Genomic DNA, 18,179 nt, shown 5'->3' on the forward strand with positions numbered 1-18,179 from the left:
AGCCCCATTCCTGATTCAGTTGCTGGCCATCACAGACAGGAGAAGAGGTCTTAAGAATAAACTGAAACATTTCTTTTCCCTTCTCCTTTCAGCAAAAAGTTGAGTTCTGCCTCAAATAGTTATGTATTATCCTGCTTTGGATCACTAAATAAGGCAGGGTTCTTTTACTCTGTGTCACCGAAGTTTACTGATGCAAAAAAGAAAATAAGCCAGATAGTATCCGATAAACATTCACCAGGCTCCTCCATGCAGCTTAAGAGAACCACCTTTTCTGCCTTTCCCCACTACCTTTGCAAAAAGGCATTCAGGAAGTACTATGCTTGAAATGAAATCTTTCTCTCACGAAAATTTTAAAACAGACTTGCAAGTAGACTTTGAGCAGTCTAAGAGCACCATGTTACACATCGATCAACAGGCTGACTGTACTGCACTGTCTACTTCATCCAGTGATATCTCCTAAACAGAGCATCTAAGTGACTTTTGTTTGTTTTTTAAACCAGAAAATAATCCCCCAAATTCAGCCATTCAGAAGAGTACTTATCTTGCTGATGGCAACCACTGAGATCATCCCATGGATCAGCTAGGAGTCAGCATAATACCCTGACATATGAAACTTTGCATCACAAGATACTGCAGATGCCCCCGCTTCTGCTTCCTGGCTCCACGTTATTTTTTTAAAGCTGTTTGTCTGTCCTCTTTATCTTGCAGTTGAGTCTCAGAGGTGGCATGGAGATGAAAGTATTACTACTTCTTTACTGTGCAATACCAAATGAAACAGTGTGTGTTCTGAAATGCCTTACAGCAGAAAAAGGCCTTGCAAAATTGCTAAATGAAAATAATTTAAAAAAAAATCATTTCTCTCTATGGCTCTGTAACTTAACTGTTCCAACCCAAAAAACTCCTTGAAAAAACTCCTTTCCAAAATAATACTGAAGTAGAGGGCTAGCTGACTTGAAAAGAACTAGATCTGTTCAGATAAAAAAAAAAAAAAAAGAAAAAAGAAAAAGACTCCCACCAATCTCAAAGGCCTCATGCCCAATAAGCTCAGAGGTTTATTCATTGCCATTTTGCAGATCTAGATCCAAATAAAGAATGAAGAAAGTGGCTGCCTGGCAGATCCTCTGTTTTCTTCCAACTATAGTCAACAGATTTAATAAAATAACACATTCCCTCTCCCTATAAATCACCTTATGTAGATCAGAAGAGATGCTAAGGCAGAATGTGTGCAAAACCCATGAATAAATTTAACTGCATCAATAACAAAAAGATGAGAAAGTCTTGTTGATTTTCTTGAATTTTGCAGAAAATTTTAACATGTGCTACTTGCAATCCTGACAAATCTTAAATCAATCTAAATGAAGAATCCGAGCTGTTACTGAACTACATCGCAATTAAATTTGAATCTCCATCAGTCTGACTAATGCTATCTAACCTCCAGAGTTGTTCTGTTGTTTCCAGACCAATATCAGGGAAAAAGAAAGTAACATACTTCATATTCTACATATACCTCAAGTGTTGAGGCCACACTGGGTCCAACACATCTTCAGAGTGACCTCTGTTCATACCAACAGGAGAAAGGAGTGCAGTGACTAGACACACACAGCTCTAGTCCCATGCATGCTTGGTAATGACTACCAAGTGCAATTTATTAATTGACTTTTATTTATGTACTCTTACAACTCCGCATAGCAGTAGTAAAAATGCCTACTATTTCTTGTTATTTTTTTTTGTCTTTAAAGTCCAAATCAGTCTTACTCTTCATAATATATATTACACTGCTGTATGAACAGCAAGTCATATAGAAGGGAAAGCTGTAACTTCAATTTACTAGAAGTCTGCAAAATTTGAGTTTTCTTTGTTTTCAGACCCCTTCATCTTGACTTTGCTCAAAGAATCATGGAGGTAGGAAAGGGCAGATTACCAAAAAAACAGGCAGTGAGAAGAAGCTTTGCCCACCACTCCACACTCCCTCACAAAACTCAAAGAGGTATTCTTTCCCTGAAGAGACATATAAGAACACAAGTAATCAATGATTGAACAGGTTAGTCTATACAGTTCATATTCTGGTTAAAAGTCAAGTTACTATGTCAGATAGTAAAAAATTCCTTCTCGAACTAAGGTAAGAGTTGTTTTACTACATCAGAGCTTTGTAACTATCCTGCTTTGTTTGTGCAGACAGTAACTGCTAGAAGGCACAAGTCACAGTGCCAAGCCATGAAAATCGGGACAGTGATGCAAGAAAGAAGGCAAAGTTTTGCTCTTGGCAGACTGGATATAGTTGCATCTATAGAAAATAATACAAAGGCAACATCACCATGCAGCCAGGGCTGGGATCCCAAGAGACTTGGGTACCGCCCTGCCGTATCCCACAGCTGGGAACACTGCTTCGGACAAAGGGATGATCAGCATCATCCCTGGATTCCTGCTGCTCACTGTTTGCAATGACAAAGAGCAGATCAAACTGTATGGAAAATCACAAAGGCATAGTGCCCAAAATCCAGTCTGTGCTTTTGCACAAGAAAACTGAGAGTTCCAGACCAAAAGCAAGTGCAGTGAGCCACAAGAGAGGAAGCCTCCGACTTCAAAATGTGTCATGACATTTGCCTCATGTTTCCCTATCTTCCATACATCCTCTGAAGCTTAGGGACCTCCTCGGCATTATGCTAAAGCACACTGATTCCTCCCATGTTATCTTTTGGGATTAACAAATTAACAGATATTCAGATTTGCAACTTATTATTGCAGAGACCAGTGCTAAATTCACAGGCAGTTCTATTTAACATATGAAATCTTTTTATCAATTGTCTGTAGCCCTTAATTACTTTCCATACATGCGAGTATTGTCTGAATATGCACACCATGTTTTGCCTGGCAAAAGGAGGACAATATGGACTTAAATGATAGATGGAGCCCCCCCCCACTAAGGTTGCAGCCATTTGGCTTCTTTAAAGGCAAAAGGCTGAGTACCACACAGCATAGGCTGCTGCAATGGAGTTTAAGCCTGCACTGCAGCAGAAGACTCTTACATCTTGAGTGTCTTGTTCTTCACTGCTTTCTGAAGTACTTATCATGGAATCACAGAATGACAGAACGGTTGAGGTTGGAAGGGACCTCTGGAGATCATCCAGTAACCTCCGTGCTCAAGCAGAGTCACCTAGAGCACATTAAACAGGATAACATCCAGGTGGGTTTTGAATATCTCCAGAGAAGGAGACTCTACTGCCTCTCTGGGCAACCTGTTCCAGTGCTCCGTCACTCTCACAGGGAAGAAATTCCTCCTCATATTCAGGCAGCTGTGGTTCAGTTTGTGCCCACTGCCTCTTTCCCATCACTGGGCACCACTGAAAAGAGTTTGTCCCCATCCCTTTGGCACCCTCCCTTCAGGTACTTACACAAACTGATCATATCCCCCCTCAGGCTTCTCTTCCCCAGGCTGAACAGGCCCAGCTCTCGCAGCCGTTCCTCATAGGGCAGGTGCTCCAGCCCTATGATCATCTCCGTAGCCCTACGCTGGACTCTCTCCAGTAGCTCCATGTCTCTCTTGTCCTGGGGAGCCCAGAACTGGACTCAGTACTCAAGATGAGGCCTCATCAGGGCTGAGTAGAGCAACCTTGTATGTTACAGGGCTCAGTGACCAAATTTCTTAATAGTCAATTCCATAAACTAACTTAACTGCAGGACTGTAATGAACACTGGCAGTTCTTATAGTTCCTTTCCCCTGCTAATATCTTGAAGTGTTGCTGATCTGTCCGAAATTGATGTACATTACTGAGATCATCTGATAAGAAACAGAACGGGAAAAACATGGAGGATGAAATAAACACTTACCAAGTACAATGACCACAGTCTTCAGGAGACTCATCATGGTGTCCCGGTTCCTGCGGGGTCCAGAACTGTGCCTGGACATTCTCATAGTCCTTTGGCGGACATACCCAAAGATATGAGCATACAGGACTACCATGACCACGAAAGTGACCAGGTTGAAAATAGCCCAGAAGACCAGGTAGGAGTCACTATAGAGCGGTGCCATGTTGGAGCAGTGAGTGATATCACAAATACAGTTCCAGCCGACACTTGGTATGGCACCCATTACAATGGCCATCGTCCAGATAACAACAATTACGACCACCACTCGCCGGTTGCTCATCCGAGTATGTAGCTGCATACGGAAGACTGTAATGTGCCGCTCGATAGCAATGGCCAACAAGTTGGCTACAGAGGCTGTCAGGCTAGTGTCAATGAGACCCTGACGGAGAAGCCAGGTGCTTACAGTCAATCTTCTAGTGTTGGGTCCTGTGTTAAACATTAAGTAAAAGTAGGCCAGACCTGCAAAAAAGTCTGCAGCAGCTAAGTTGGCCATTAAGTAATAAATAGGAAAGTGGAATCGGCGGTTGACATAAATAGCCACCATAACTAAGAGGTTGGCCAGCATTATGAAGATGCAGACGGTAATCCCCAGGCCCATTACAAGCTTGCTGACAGTGTTCCATTCAGTGGCTAGATATTTTCCACTCCGGTTATAAAAGAAGGCAATGGTTTCATTGTAGTAGCACTGTGGTTCACTCATGGCTGTGGACTGAAAGAAGAGGGAAAAAAAAAAGACATCAGAACTGAAAACATTCCACTGACCATACAATTGCCTCCATGGATAAAGCATGCCCAGAAAGCAAGGAGAGGCACTGAAGGCAGGAAGACAACACACTTCAGAATAAATTTATTTTTTCAGAACAAATAGCATTCCACAACTTGCAAACAATTGTTCTTATGAAGCTAGTAACAGCAACCAGATCAGAAACTACTAGAAATGCCTCCATCTGCTCTGGGATATAGAATGATTTCTGATGTAGTTGTGAACTATACAGTAAATGTAAGAACTTCTGGCCAAGCAGACAAACTGAAAAATTCACTTAGATAATAAGGCATGCGATTCATAATAAAAAAAAAATAACTGTTACACAGCATCTTATTTATGTTACTAGTGCGTAATACTATTGTTTGGCTGTAACTGTGTGAGAAAAGAGCTCCTCAAAGAAGAGGAAGTTGATTATTTTCCCAGTAAGTTTTTGACACGTTCAGGTCCAACCACAGACACTTCTTGTTCTCCTGCTGTGTTAGAAACAGGGAAGAGCACCCTAAATTAAGATTATCCATATAGTCTAAAACTGTAAATTAGCAGGGTCAGTGGTTGTGCCTGCTCCAAAGTCTACACAGCATCAAGTTCTCTGATGACCAATAAAAAGAGCATGCTACTGTCTCTTTAGGAGTGTTCTTCATTTTCCCTCAGGCACATTTCTAAAACAAGGTTACTTTCCTTTAGCCCTGTGCCTTTAAGTGTAACTTATCTGACCTGACTTATTCCAATTTGGAGTAGGAGGAATGAGGCAAGGAAAGAGGAATGCAATTTGTGCCTTAACAGTATTAAAAGCATCAAACTTTATTTTTTGTATTAAGTATTGTTATTGCTATATCAGGAAATACAAGAATAATTTTCCTTTCAGAGTAGTCTGCTTAGTACTGTTATGGGTGTAACAAACCAGTTTTATATTCCATTAGAATATTCCATTAGAAGTTTTAGTTTTTTCCTTAAAACCCTTGGCTGACAAGAAAATGCTTAACAAGTTTCCTTCCTAATTTATAATCAATTATTAAAGGTACAATTCCCAAAAGGCAAACCTTGTGGCAGATAGGAAAAAGAAACCCCCACAAACCTCCGAAAAATATGCTGGTTGCTTAACAAAGCTTAATATGGCTTAACAAAGAAGACTTGAAATAAAACTCCCCAAAATTATGTCAGAAAAATCTCTGGCTAAAGAGACTCTGGAGACCTGGCTTTCAAGGCCAACACACCAGTTTTATAGCTGTGGAACACTGCTGACTGAACTCAAATTCTTATAAAAAGAAGACTAGTTTTAGAACCCAAGCTGGTAATAAGCCTAACAAAAGAATGGATCAACAACATTAAAAGATAAGAATCTCTTCCCGTTAAAGCAAGCAACCTCCTCCACCCTCTCACTCCCATCTTTTGGACAGCTCCAGCCACTCCATAGAAAACCATATGGCTAACCTAACTCAGATGTTGAAGCTAAAAGGTATGCAACAGGGAGACAGAATTTGCCATTGGACCCAAGAGAAAATGGTATCCGATAAAGAACTCCTTGAAATTACCAAAATCTACTTCTGTTTGTATTGATTTGCATCTCTTTGGCAACACAATTAAGCCAATTCGAAAAGAGCAACATACAAAACTTTCCACATCTATCCTAAATGTGTTACATGGCAGGTAGATCTGTGTTAAAGAAGAAAAGGTCTTTTTGGAATGATTTAAACTCCAACTTAAACATGGATCAGAAACATTTGCAGAGCCAGGATAATAAAAAGCTAGAGCAAATACTGTTTCTCAGCACACTGACTATAAATTTTTTATTGTTCCTCCAGGATACCTTAACCCTTAAGTCAGAAACCTTTCAGTCTTAATTATTTATGAATTTTAAAAGTTCTCTTGTGAAGTCTCCGCTCCATAGAAAAACTGATTTACAAGGGATACTAAACAAAAGGAGACCTAGCTATAAGACATCTGGCTTTAATTTGTTGCTTAAAGACTGTGTGGTAATAACAGGTCAAGTAAAAGAACCCTTAAGGGAGAGAGGAAGTCATAAGAATGAATTAGTGGCCCTTACAGGGTCTGCCAATATTTGTATTAATAATGTGACTGCACTGATTTTTTTGCTCTCTATAAGAATATCTGGATACAGTCTGATAGTCTGCATTATACAGCAGGTTGGGATTCCAAAATCTAGTGGACTTCCATGATCCTGAATAAATTCTATCTTTGTCTCTGTATTTGCTGATATAAATTTTCCTTTCAGATGGCTGCTGCTCGTATTTAACAATTCCTCCTCCACTGTTGCCTCTGCTAGGAGGCTAGTTACACATGGAAAAATACATCTTAAGTTATTTCAGAAATTTAAAATATGGTACAGATTTTTTCTGTTTTTGGCTTTGTTTTGCACATAGGCTTAGAGTGTGAAATATCCTCTTGACTTCATAATATCCTCACCACCTTTTTCATATGAGCTCTGAAACAAGATATGATAAAACAAACCTTTCTCTAATATGAAATGATAAGTGCAGTGCATTTGTCTTATTCACAAAATGCCATGACAGTGCTGAGCACGTGATGTACAGAATAAAACACAGAGTTAGATTGGTAATTTCAAAACACAACCACAGCTGTGTAATGCAAGAGGTATAGCTCACGGGCTACTTCTGTAGTTTTTGGAGACACTAGAACACATCACTCTGCTTGTGGAAGGGGTTTTGAAAGAAGTTTTGTTTCTAAGCATCCTATTCTGAGACCTGGACTCTCCATTAAGAGCAATCTCATAAATCCCAAGGGAAAGATGAGCATTTCAGTGCCTTGGCTACACAGGTGTTTGCTCTTGAGAATTAAATTGGAAATTGATTCATGTTTACTACTGCAATTGCAAGACTGCAGTATGCTTATGTCTTGATAATGGCAAGCATGATAAACAAGCCTAGCTGTGACTATAATAAAGGTATAGTTTGCTGACAAAGTTCAAACAGCAGACTTCCAGATTATCAGCTATCTCCAGTTTTAGCAGATGTCATAATGATTTTAACCTCTGAGCATGCAGATTCCAAGGCATCACATTTATCCATAATAATGCTATCTGACTGCAAAGGCCCAAGCAAGATGGAAACAGAACATATCTGTGAATATTGAAAGTGTTAACATATCATAATGGCATATGCAAGCAGGCAGACCCTTCTTCTCCCCTGCCCCTGAAGGAAAAGGGGTAGGGAAGTTTATGTTGTAATTTCCTGAAGCCTTGCTCAGTCTGTTTCATTGCTTGCATAAGCCAGATGTTCAGTGCCCCAAGATTTACCTCATCCATTTAGTTTATCTTAACAGAAGTTTAAAGCAAACTGAGCTGTGAATGCCCATGTTAACTAAACCTCTAGGACACATTTGTGTAGAAAAAGAAAATATCTGAATTATAAACTAAATGAGACAGATGAAATAGACTGGAATAATAGCAGGCTAAAACTAAAGTTTCTTTAATCATACAAAGATGATTTAATTCACAAGACAGGATTCTCCCAACCTGAGTTCAGGGAGTTAAACCTCTGTAAAATCTGAGAGCTAGTTACAACCACAATATGGTGCAAGAAGGTCAGGAAATTCAACATCAGGACTTAATAAATAAAACTCACTATGCTTCTGTAGTCAACATCCAGTCATCACTTGGCAAGAACGCCAGCTTGGCACAGGCCTTTCCAATCACTTTCTCTTATACTTGTCCTTTTGGCTCCTTTCCACGCACGACAAGAACGGCCATCTGGCCATGGTACGAGACACCTCTAGGGTGGAAGTGGGGAGACTGGGAAGAAGAGCCTGCATAAACTATGTTCCTTCTAGTGTTTCATGCTCGGGAAATCTTGTTCTTGCCCCCAAACCTCCAGCATAGCTTAAAGAGCGGAGTGAGGCATTAGCAAACCGTAGAATCAAGGCAAGGTGGCAAGCAGTCCATTATCACTTTTTCCTTTCGGGGCAAGAGATATGAATGAAAAAGGGGCTGGCTGTCTGGAGTACAAACTTGAGAGAGGAACTCTCAAGCTTGGGTGAATGACAGTCCATTGGTGAGGACTGCGAACAAAAAGATGCTTAGGATGAAAAACAAACATTGAGGAGTTTTCAAACACTATTGAATGATGTTTTCTAAAGGAAACATTATCTAACTAAATGATCAATCTATAAACCCCACCTGGGACCTGGGAGGTTGCAGAGTTCTACAGTGCACAAATCAAAAATGAACCACTCAGTCCACCCAAGAGAGAGCAAAGAAAAGAAAGCCCCCAACATATGTGGGCACATTTACTTCTCACTCCAAGAAAGAGAGCTGAACATTCTTAGAATACTGAAGTCTGACTTTAACAGAGCTTTTAAAACTTGGAAGCCACAAAAATGTTTTCATTTTTCAAGAAAACTAAATATTTTAACCCAAAGCTCTCCAAACACTGTCAGCTTTTCTCTGTCCTTTTACTGAATTAACCTTGACATGCTGTCATTTTCTTTTCCCAGAATACAGAGAAGAGATAGAAAGTCACATGCAAGCCAAAGAGCTCAACTGTGTGAATGTTATCCAACTTGAAGTTTGTAAGACTCAGGGTAGACTCATCCCGTTGAGGACGAACTCTCAAGTTAGAGGCAGTTACTCTTGGATCCTGAAAAAAAAATTATCATTCTCAGTGTTCTCCAGAAATCCAAAAATTGTTTCAAAGGAAATGTAGAACTGGAAATCGTAGCATAGGATTCCAGAACAGCAATAGATGGTTTACAGCTCTGCATTTAGCACAGTGGAAAATGGAAAAGCAGTAGCACTGCTTTGAGTTTAGCTAAATACTCTGAAATTCACCGGCATTCCAGGAAAGCTAAGCTTAAAAAATTGAGGGGAACAGCCAATTTTAAAATCCCCAAATAAGGACATCAATTAAGAATATGTTTAAAATAAATGCAAGTGAATAAGTATAGGAGTAAGTGAATCAACATGTGAATAATTTCTCAACCCACAACTGCAAAACCATGTGTTTTGTAAAAGTAAAGTTGTAACAGATGAGAAAAAAATTGATATTCCAACAAAAAAAATCTCCATTATCTAATGAAAAGCATAAACCATTGTCTAACAGCAAAATGCAAAGGAAACAAGATCAAAAATCCAGGGGAAAAATGTTCTTTTCTTTAAAGATAAAAGTAGAAGTTAAGAGGAAACATTTACTCAAATAATTAATTCAAATGTCCAAAAACAAGAAAGTCTTGAGAGAAGGGTCCTGCTTTGTCACAGGCTTATATCTATTATGCCTTTTATAACTATTTACACCCAAACAAAGAAAGCATAAAATAATATAAAATATCTACCAAAATAAAAGTCTTTTACTCATCCTTTGCCTAACTGCATCTCTCAAAGAACCTGTTTGATGGGTATTAATAAAAACTTTTTGTACAATAGATTTGGCAGTTTATTCACAATAGGCCATGTCTTTTATTTTACTAGAATCATTTTTCACTTCTCGCAACTGAAAAAACTGAAAAAACACTTTTCGCAAACTGAAAAACATACCCAATAATCTTAAGATGTTTTTGTGACAGGTGGTGTTGTTACTGCATTTTATGTATAGCAAATGTTCCAAATACCCCCCAAAAAAGGAATCGAGAAGTCCTTTGTACCCAAGAGTTTACACCTGAAAAGGGCAATCTAACATATCTAGATAGTCAGTGTTCAGAAAGACTCAGTCACTAACAACTGTGGAAAAAGAAATAATTTTACTACTGGAAGGTATAATTCACAAATGACACAGATCCTGTTTTAAGCTATGATTACGACCTCCACAGATTGACAATAAAACCGGTGAGGGTGTTGACCTTCCTTAGTGCTTATTCACAGTCAATTATTATAAAAACATGCTCAAAATAGCTTCTCTGGGTTAAAAAAGAATGGGTGAGAGCAGGAAGTCCAGCTAACTCTAAAAACGCTTTTCTTCTGGAAGATGCTAGAGCACACAGCTATTAGGCTTGAAATGCCTAGACTCAACTCTACAGCTTTTCAAGATAGATAAATCAGGAAGTATGTAATTCACTATTCAAACAAAAGAGCATTAGTGAAAAACAGTGAAGATCAGGAGCAAACACAGCTGGTCTAACAGACCTCAAATTTGTTAACTCCATAGTTTCAAATAATTGCACTTTCTACTGCTGCAGAAATGAGGCACACACATGCAAACAAAATCTCTTTCACTGCAGAAACTTAAAAAATATATATATAGAGAAAGAGATTTTGGAAATGAAAATTCCAAAAGAGTTAGAAAAAAAAATCAACAAGACACACAGGGAGACAGCAAGACAGAGAGACAGAAAGATGAAGAGGGACGGAGTAGGGGGCAGAGACAGAGAGAGACAGGGCGACACAGAGAAAGGACGGGAAATCCTTTTAGACAGTAGCCAGGAGAGGACTATACAAGAGCCTGGCCTGGAGTGCAGCTCCCTGAACACAGTCAACAGAGGCAGCACTTTGCTTAGAAGAGGTAAAGAAAGGGTCCTTATCTCTGTTCAGAACAGTGCACCCTCAGCGATGGTGGTGACAAACTACAGGGCACATATCCCGGCTGCAGCTGGACTTGCCCACCAGAGGGAATGAGCAAGAGAGGCAGAATCTTCTGAGAGATCCCGCAGCACCAAGAGTCCCAAGCCCCCAAAGCAGTGGAGATGCAGGTCAGGTCTGTGCCATCTGGGACTGTAAGTGGTAACTCTGAGGAAGGCAAGGGTAGGAAGCTGGTAACTTCTCACCAAAAGGAAGGCTCCTGCTTCTCCTGAAGACTTGCAGTTGATGTTGATGAACAGCTTCACTGCCCTCAAAACTGACAAGGATTAGGTGTGCTTTCAAGTGAAGCATCTGGGCCAACAGATTCTGTGCCATGCAGAAGCAGGCGGAGGAAGTAACAAGTGCTAACAGTGGGTGACTCCCTGCTGTAGAGGACAAAGGCATCCATGCGCTGACCAGACCTCGTTTCTAGAGAGGCTTGCTGCCTGCTGGGGACTCGGATCTGGGATGTTGTGGAGAGACTGCCAAATCCTGTCTACTCTTCTGACTCCATGTGGGCAGCAATGATACAGCTAAGGGCAATTTGGAAAGTACCAAACATCACCATAGAGCTCTGGGGGCAGTGGTCAGGGGTACGGAGGCACAGATATTATTATTTTTTTTGATCTTGCCAATGAGGGGGAAGGATCTGAGGAAGAGCAGACAGATACTGTGAGTTAACAACTGGCTGCACAGCTGATGTTGACAACAGGATTTTGGTTTCTATGACCATGCGAGCTTGTTTGAAGATCAACAACTGATGGGGAGAGATGGGATCCACCTCACTAAGTGGTCCACATGCGCCTTTGCCAATAGGCTGTCCATCCAGGCAGGGAGAACTTTAAACTAGGAAAGACTGAGGAGAGCTATAGAGACTACACAATCAACAAAACAGGTGGTGGAGGCACCTCAAGTATTTACAGGCAAGTAAGGAAGCGCGTACAAGACGGGTCCTTCTGAGATATCAGCATGCTCAGATGCATGTCTGAAATGCTTGCGCAGGGCATGAGGAATTAACAGGAGGAACTAGAGATCTGTGTGCAGTTGCAGGGCTATGATTTCATTGCGATTACAGAAATCACAGAATCACAGAATTGGTAAGGTTGGAAGAGACCTCTGGAGATCATCCAGTCCAACCTCCCTGCTCAAGCAGAGTCACCTAGAGCACATTAAACAGGATAACATCCAGGTGGGTTTTGAGTATCTTCAGAGAAGGAGACTCCACAGCCTCTCTGCGCAACCTGTTCCAGTGCTCTGTCACTCTCACAGGAAAGTAATTCCTCCTCAGAGGAAACGAGGAAATTTTCTCTCCTCAAAGAAATGTGGTGGGATAGCTCACATGACTGGAATACTGCAACGGATGGCTATAGACTCTAAATTTAGGAAGGGCAGGACAGGAGGGCGAGGAGGTGAAGTTGCCCTTTATGTGAGAGAGCAGCAGAAATGCACAGAGCTCTGCTTGGAGGTGGAGGATATGCTGATCGAAACCTTATGGATAAGTATTAAGGGGCAAATTAACAGGAGTGACACTGTTATGGGTGCTTGCTGTAGGCCACCTGATCAGGAAGAAGTAGTAGATGATGACAGACAGATGAAGTAGCTGTCCACAGACAGCTGGGAGGAGCCTCATATTAAGAGGTCTTAATCCTCATGGGGGACTTGAATCACCCTGATATCTGCTCGAGGGACAACACAGCAAGGCACAGGCAATTCAGGAGGTTCCTAGAAAGCATCAATGACAACTTCCTCACACCGATGACAGAGGAACCAATGAGCAGAGGTGATATGTTGGACCTACTTGTACTGCTTTAGAAGCTTTCAGAGTACGTGTGTGTGGGGGAAACACACACTGAAAACCCAGAAGTACACTTCCAGCATCCCAGGTGAGTTTCCATGCATAATGAATTGAAACATGCCTCCTTTGGGCCTAACTCTGTGCTCAGTGAGCCAAGCCATGAGTTATTTGTTGGTTCCAGTAGCTGAAAGACTGGTCTTTTCTGATGAAAGCATGCTGTAGGCTACTGAGGTTACTTCCATCCCTAAGGCACTCCTACCAGCCCTATTCATAGAGCAAACTAGCAAAGTGAGCATTCGGGAGATTTAGCCTCTAGGCAAAATGCTGATTCAGAATTATGTTAGCGGGCATAGAATATTTAATTTGAGGCTGTAAAACAAGATTTCAAAATGAAAATAAGAAGACTATCCTTGGTTTAGCACTGCAAATGCACAATGGCAATATAAATTTCATAGTTTAATTTTATTTTGCTTTGATGGACCTTTTTGTGAAATAGAACACACAAAAGTCTCTCTCTTTCAGTCAGGGCTCTATACTAATGGGTCCCCTATCAGTATTCATATTGTACCAAGCAGCAGTCTGTAAGGCAATGTCAGTCTTCTTTGAACGAAATAGAGATTTATTAAGAGTACCTGGTGAGTTCATCTAACGTCATAAAAATTGCATATTGATACTTAAATTTCTCCTACGGCATTGAATAGATTTAGATTTAATCACAGTTTGTTTCTGCTTGTTTGACCATTTCCCTCTTTCTCTCATTTAACTTACTATTACCATCAGAGGTCTGTTGTGGTACACAGGTTAATGTTTGCTTGTCTGGAAGGCAAGAAAAATGCAGTGCACTCTGCTGGGTCCACAGATTTGGGCACCAAATCCAGAATGTGAATCATACTGCGTTTTGTTGGGGAAAGGGGAACAACATCAGTTCCACTCCATAGCACACTGTTCTCTAGCATCCCCATAAAAAGGGAAAAGCTACTGAGAATAACCGTTCTGCAGACTACCTGAAATAAGACCCGCAAGGCAGAAAAGCCCTGAAAAGAGAAGCAGTTTACCTAATTTAAGTCACAACCATATTTAGCTATAAGAACTAGAACACTGGAGAGACTATTTTCCCATTTTGACACTGGCTACTAAATTCCCTGTCCATATGTCCATATTCAACTTCCTGACAGAATGTTTCATGCAATTTACAGCATACCCTAGACAGCATTTTCAAAACTGCTGTTGTCACTGCTACTTCCCACAAGCAATCAGTAGTACTTTTGATCCTCCAGTAGATAGAGCTTTCCCGAAAGGCAAAATCTAAGAGTTTATCATGCTCCTTTATTTAGAGAGGCAACTCTGATTCCTGCTGCCCCAGGAAATAGCGATGTAAGGTGGAAGCTGGCATGGAACACTTCTCTCCTTTCTTCGGCTTCTCAAGGTTAGTCAATGAATCAATGGAAAGATCAAAGGCTGCTCTATAGTGTGTTTGATGAAAGAAAAGAGAGACGAGGTGAAGCAGAACTTGCAATGGCAATGCACTGGCACACGGAAATAAAATTTGCATTTTCTTCTCCGTGCCTTTCTCTGTCTCATCACCGCAGTCTCCATAAACATAAGGACAGCAAAGATAGTTTAGCCTTTTCCAATCTGATTTGAACAAAAGGAAGAGAAAACAGAGATGCATTCAGTTTCAAACAGTGAAAAAAAGTGATTTTGCTAACCACACAGGCACGAAAGGCCACTATAATAATAAAAACTGCTTTGGATTTTTCTTTGGAACAGCTGCAAGGCAGTTATTTAAATATATTCATTTACTTCTAGTATTTGGCTGGTAAAATCTACTGCTGGCAAAAGCAAAGAGGGAGAGAATGATGGATTTTTCTTGTTTTCTTTTTTTAAAAAAATATTTTTGGACAGTCTTGGAAGCCCTAGTTCATTAAGCAAGTAGGGCTCAAAACATTTCTTCTTCAAAGCTTTTACAGCAGAATTCATCTTCTGCTATTCACAAAGCCAGAGAGAAGATAATAATCACTCCACAGAGTAAATTACTTTTAAACATCACTTGTTCTATTTCCTCTTTGCAAGCAATAAGGTCCTCAGAGAATGCTAAATGCTTCCTACAGAATTCTCTAACTTTCCATTCACTGAATTATCAGACTAATCAGGTTTCTATGATAAATTTTTGTACATACAGAGGGGAGGTAGGAAGCCATTACATCTACCAACTTAAAAACTTAAGAAGTTTTATTACTTTGCTGTTTCTCTCTCTTTAGGATCAGAATGGCTTATCAACTTGAAATTACTATATTCAGCCTCAAAATAGTGCTCCATTGTCCAAAAATCAAAGCATATTCTGGAAATTTTTCTTTTAATTGACTTTGATGTGTTGGGAACACAGTGTCAGAACCACTTTCTATACCTTGTTTTCAGCCATGGATGGCCACTATCCTAGAACTTTATTTATCCTTCACATTTAAAAGTGGCCAAGATTCCTTAAATCATCATTCCTTATCTCTGGTAGCAAGATACTGAAGGGGGAAAGAAGGCTGGAGCAGAAAGTTGCAGAGAGGTCAGCAAGTAGAGAGGATATGAAGAGACTCTGCTATGGAAAATGTGTTACTTTTGGAGGCCATACAAAAGTACTAAAACGTGTTTCTGTGTTAACCTAGCAACAATAATTTTTTAAAAAATGATAATAATAATTTCATACCTGGTATCAAGAAGCAATTTCCAAAAACTTAGCTAAATTTCCAAAATGTGAGTCTTTTTTCACCTGTCTCAGAAAACAAATCTGAGACAGACACCACTTACAATTAAATTAGTATGAATTTTTCTCACTGTGGTGCCACCACAAACATTTATAGGATTCAAAGCTAAGTATAAACCTATTAAAGTGGGCTTCTGATTGCAAAAAATCCTGTTGAAGTCTCCAAGATTATCCCCAGCAATAAATAAGAGTCTGTGCTTGTTTGTGTAGTTAAAGGACTGATGACAGAGAAATAGTTATTACTGTGATGTACACACACACATGCACATATATACATACATATATAAATATATATACATATGCACATAAGTATATATTTATACATATTTTTAAAAAGCTATTTTTTTTCTAAGACTAAATTCACTGAATGTGAAGGAAACAAACTATCCTGGCAAAGTATTGCTTAAAGGAAAGCAGCAAAGTACTTTTTTGTAAATGAGATGCCATCTAGCTCATCCAGAAGGTATGCAAGGCTACTTCCAAGTTAAAAAAAAAAAAAAAAATCCTTCTTAAACATTAGTCTCTAAATGTCTTCTGCAGAACACAGTGGTATCTGTTCAGTTTTAAAGAGCAAGATAATGTGCTCCAGAGAAAGGTGTATTTTAATCAATATAATCTTCAAAACTATATTCAAAAGTCATTTTAATATGAACACAAACGTTAAAGGGAATCCCATGCACTCTCTGTCTGAAAACTACTTTACTTCAGTAAGCTTTCATTTAATGGTTCAGCTCTATGTGGTTTCTTCATTACATCTTTGCCTGCTAAAAAGCCATTCCTTACTCCCAAACAATATATACATGGCACTAAGCCAACAGTGTGGAGCCATGAACTGTTTTACAGAAGATTAAACCTTATATCAGCCTTCAGATCCATGATGGCTTACTGAAATTGACCGCAATTCATTCACGAACATTAGGCTGCCTGCGCGGAAATCATCTGTCAAACCAGAGCCTATTTTTACAACATGAGGTACAGAGAACAATATTTTGCAATCTTAATCTCACACTGGGAGATTAAAAAACTCTTGCATTTTTTTCCTGTTGCCATTTCTCTTCTCCTCCGAAGTCAAATCTCATTCAAGTACTAACAAGCCTTGTTTTATGTCAGTGACTGGCATCTTTTATTTGTTTCTAATCTTTGGTCTAGTTATGCAAGTCCACTGCAGTATTTAATTCAGCAGAAACTTTCTGCAAACACAGGAAGCATGCATTTATTTACTTATAAGTACAACAAAATTTGAAGACCATTTTATCCTTTTCAAGTCACAGTTTTTTTCCTACTCATATTTGCATCACAATTTAATTTATTTTCCCTTCAAGAGAGTGCTCACTCTGCACAGCAATGCTGAAATAGATACGCAAATTTCTTACACATAAAGAAGGCTTTGAACAGATAACTCAGAGAGACAGTGGTGCAAGTGTGATTTTGGAGCAGACAGGAGGTGCCTTAGAGGAGCCTTACTCCAGGAAGGAGTTCAGCAACAGCCACACACGTCAGGGGACACATGCATGTAAGGTTAGCTTCCTATCTGTAATTCTGTTTTGTTACAAAAACAGAAAATACTTCTCTGACCCTCATAAAGATTGATACTTGAAAAGCAAAAATAATAGATTTAAAATATACTGGTTATTCATTTGAAACACAGCAGGAAAAGAAGCACAAAGAAGTTGTGAACTGACTTCCCATTTAACTCATTTCACATTTTACACTGCTTCCACCCACTCTGGGTGAGGCCTTAGGGTCTGGGGATCGTGCCGTTTTCTGTGAAATGATGCACTTTTCAGTTCTTGTTAGTAAAAGCTCTAGCCTTCCTGAGCCAAAGGAGCTTCACCAAACAAAAATGCAAAATAAACATTAGATCTCCATTTTTTCTATTAGTACTATCTTTAATTAACTGCAATGCCCTCTTCAGGAAAACACATATCCTTAAAATTAACTTGGGTCATAATGAATTCAAAGATACTTTGAAAATGCTTTTTTGAGATGAAAAAAATGATTGCTATTAACATCTTTTTTTTGTTTGTGATATTTACTGCATCAGAAAACACAAGTACATGGAGGTGAAAAAATCACCTAGGTATTTATATATACTAAGTCTGAAATGGACGATTTGATTCATGAAACAAGATTAGTGTGTTAGTAATTGTAAGCATATTATTAACTTTATTGCCATGTTTGGCTTAAATCCTTAGCTTTTTTGGTCGGAACACTAAACCTGAAATTCCTTGTGACAGTATTCCAACTGAACATGACCTTCTTCTATTTTGCATACATTGTTCCCAGTAAACTCAAACCATACTTCAGGGATTACCTACATGGAAACAACGAAGATGGTAATTTGCCATATATTTCCTTTCGTTCAAATACAAACGGCTGTTTAACTCAGCAATGTCATATCTCAAAGCATTACAACATTCTTGCTGAACGCTAAACATCTTTGATACAAGGTTTTAGGAAAAATCCCCTTGAT

The 18,179-nt window shown here is 39.5% G+C and overlaps 1 protein-coding gene across 1 annotated transcript in view; it reads right to left on the bottom strand.

Moving 5' to 3' along the window:
- Positions 1-18,179, bottom strand: part of LPAR1 (lysophosphatidic acid receptor 1) — an 82,217-nt gene that overhangs the window by 37,035 nt on the left and 27,003 nt on the right. The window contains exon 3 of the mRNA XM_062599983.1: positions 3,829-4,576. Coding sequence (XP_062455967.1) covers positions 3,829-4,576 — 748 coding nt within the window. The remainder of the gene's footprint in view (positions 1-3,828; positions 4,577-18,179) is intronic.

This window comes from Rhea pennata, chromosome Z (assembly GCF_028389875.1).
Source record: "Rhea pennata isolate bPtePen1 chromosome Z, bPtePen1.pri, whole genome shotgun sequence".
In the NCBI taxonomy this organism is placed as follows: domain Eukaryota; kingdom Metazoa; phylum Chordata; class Aves; order Rheiformes; family Rheidae; genus Rhea; species Rhea pennata.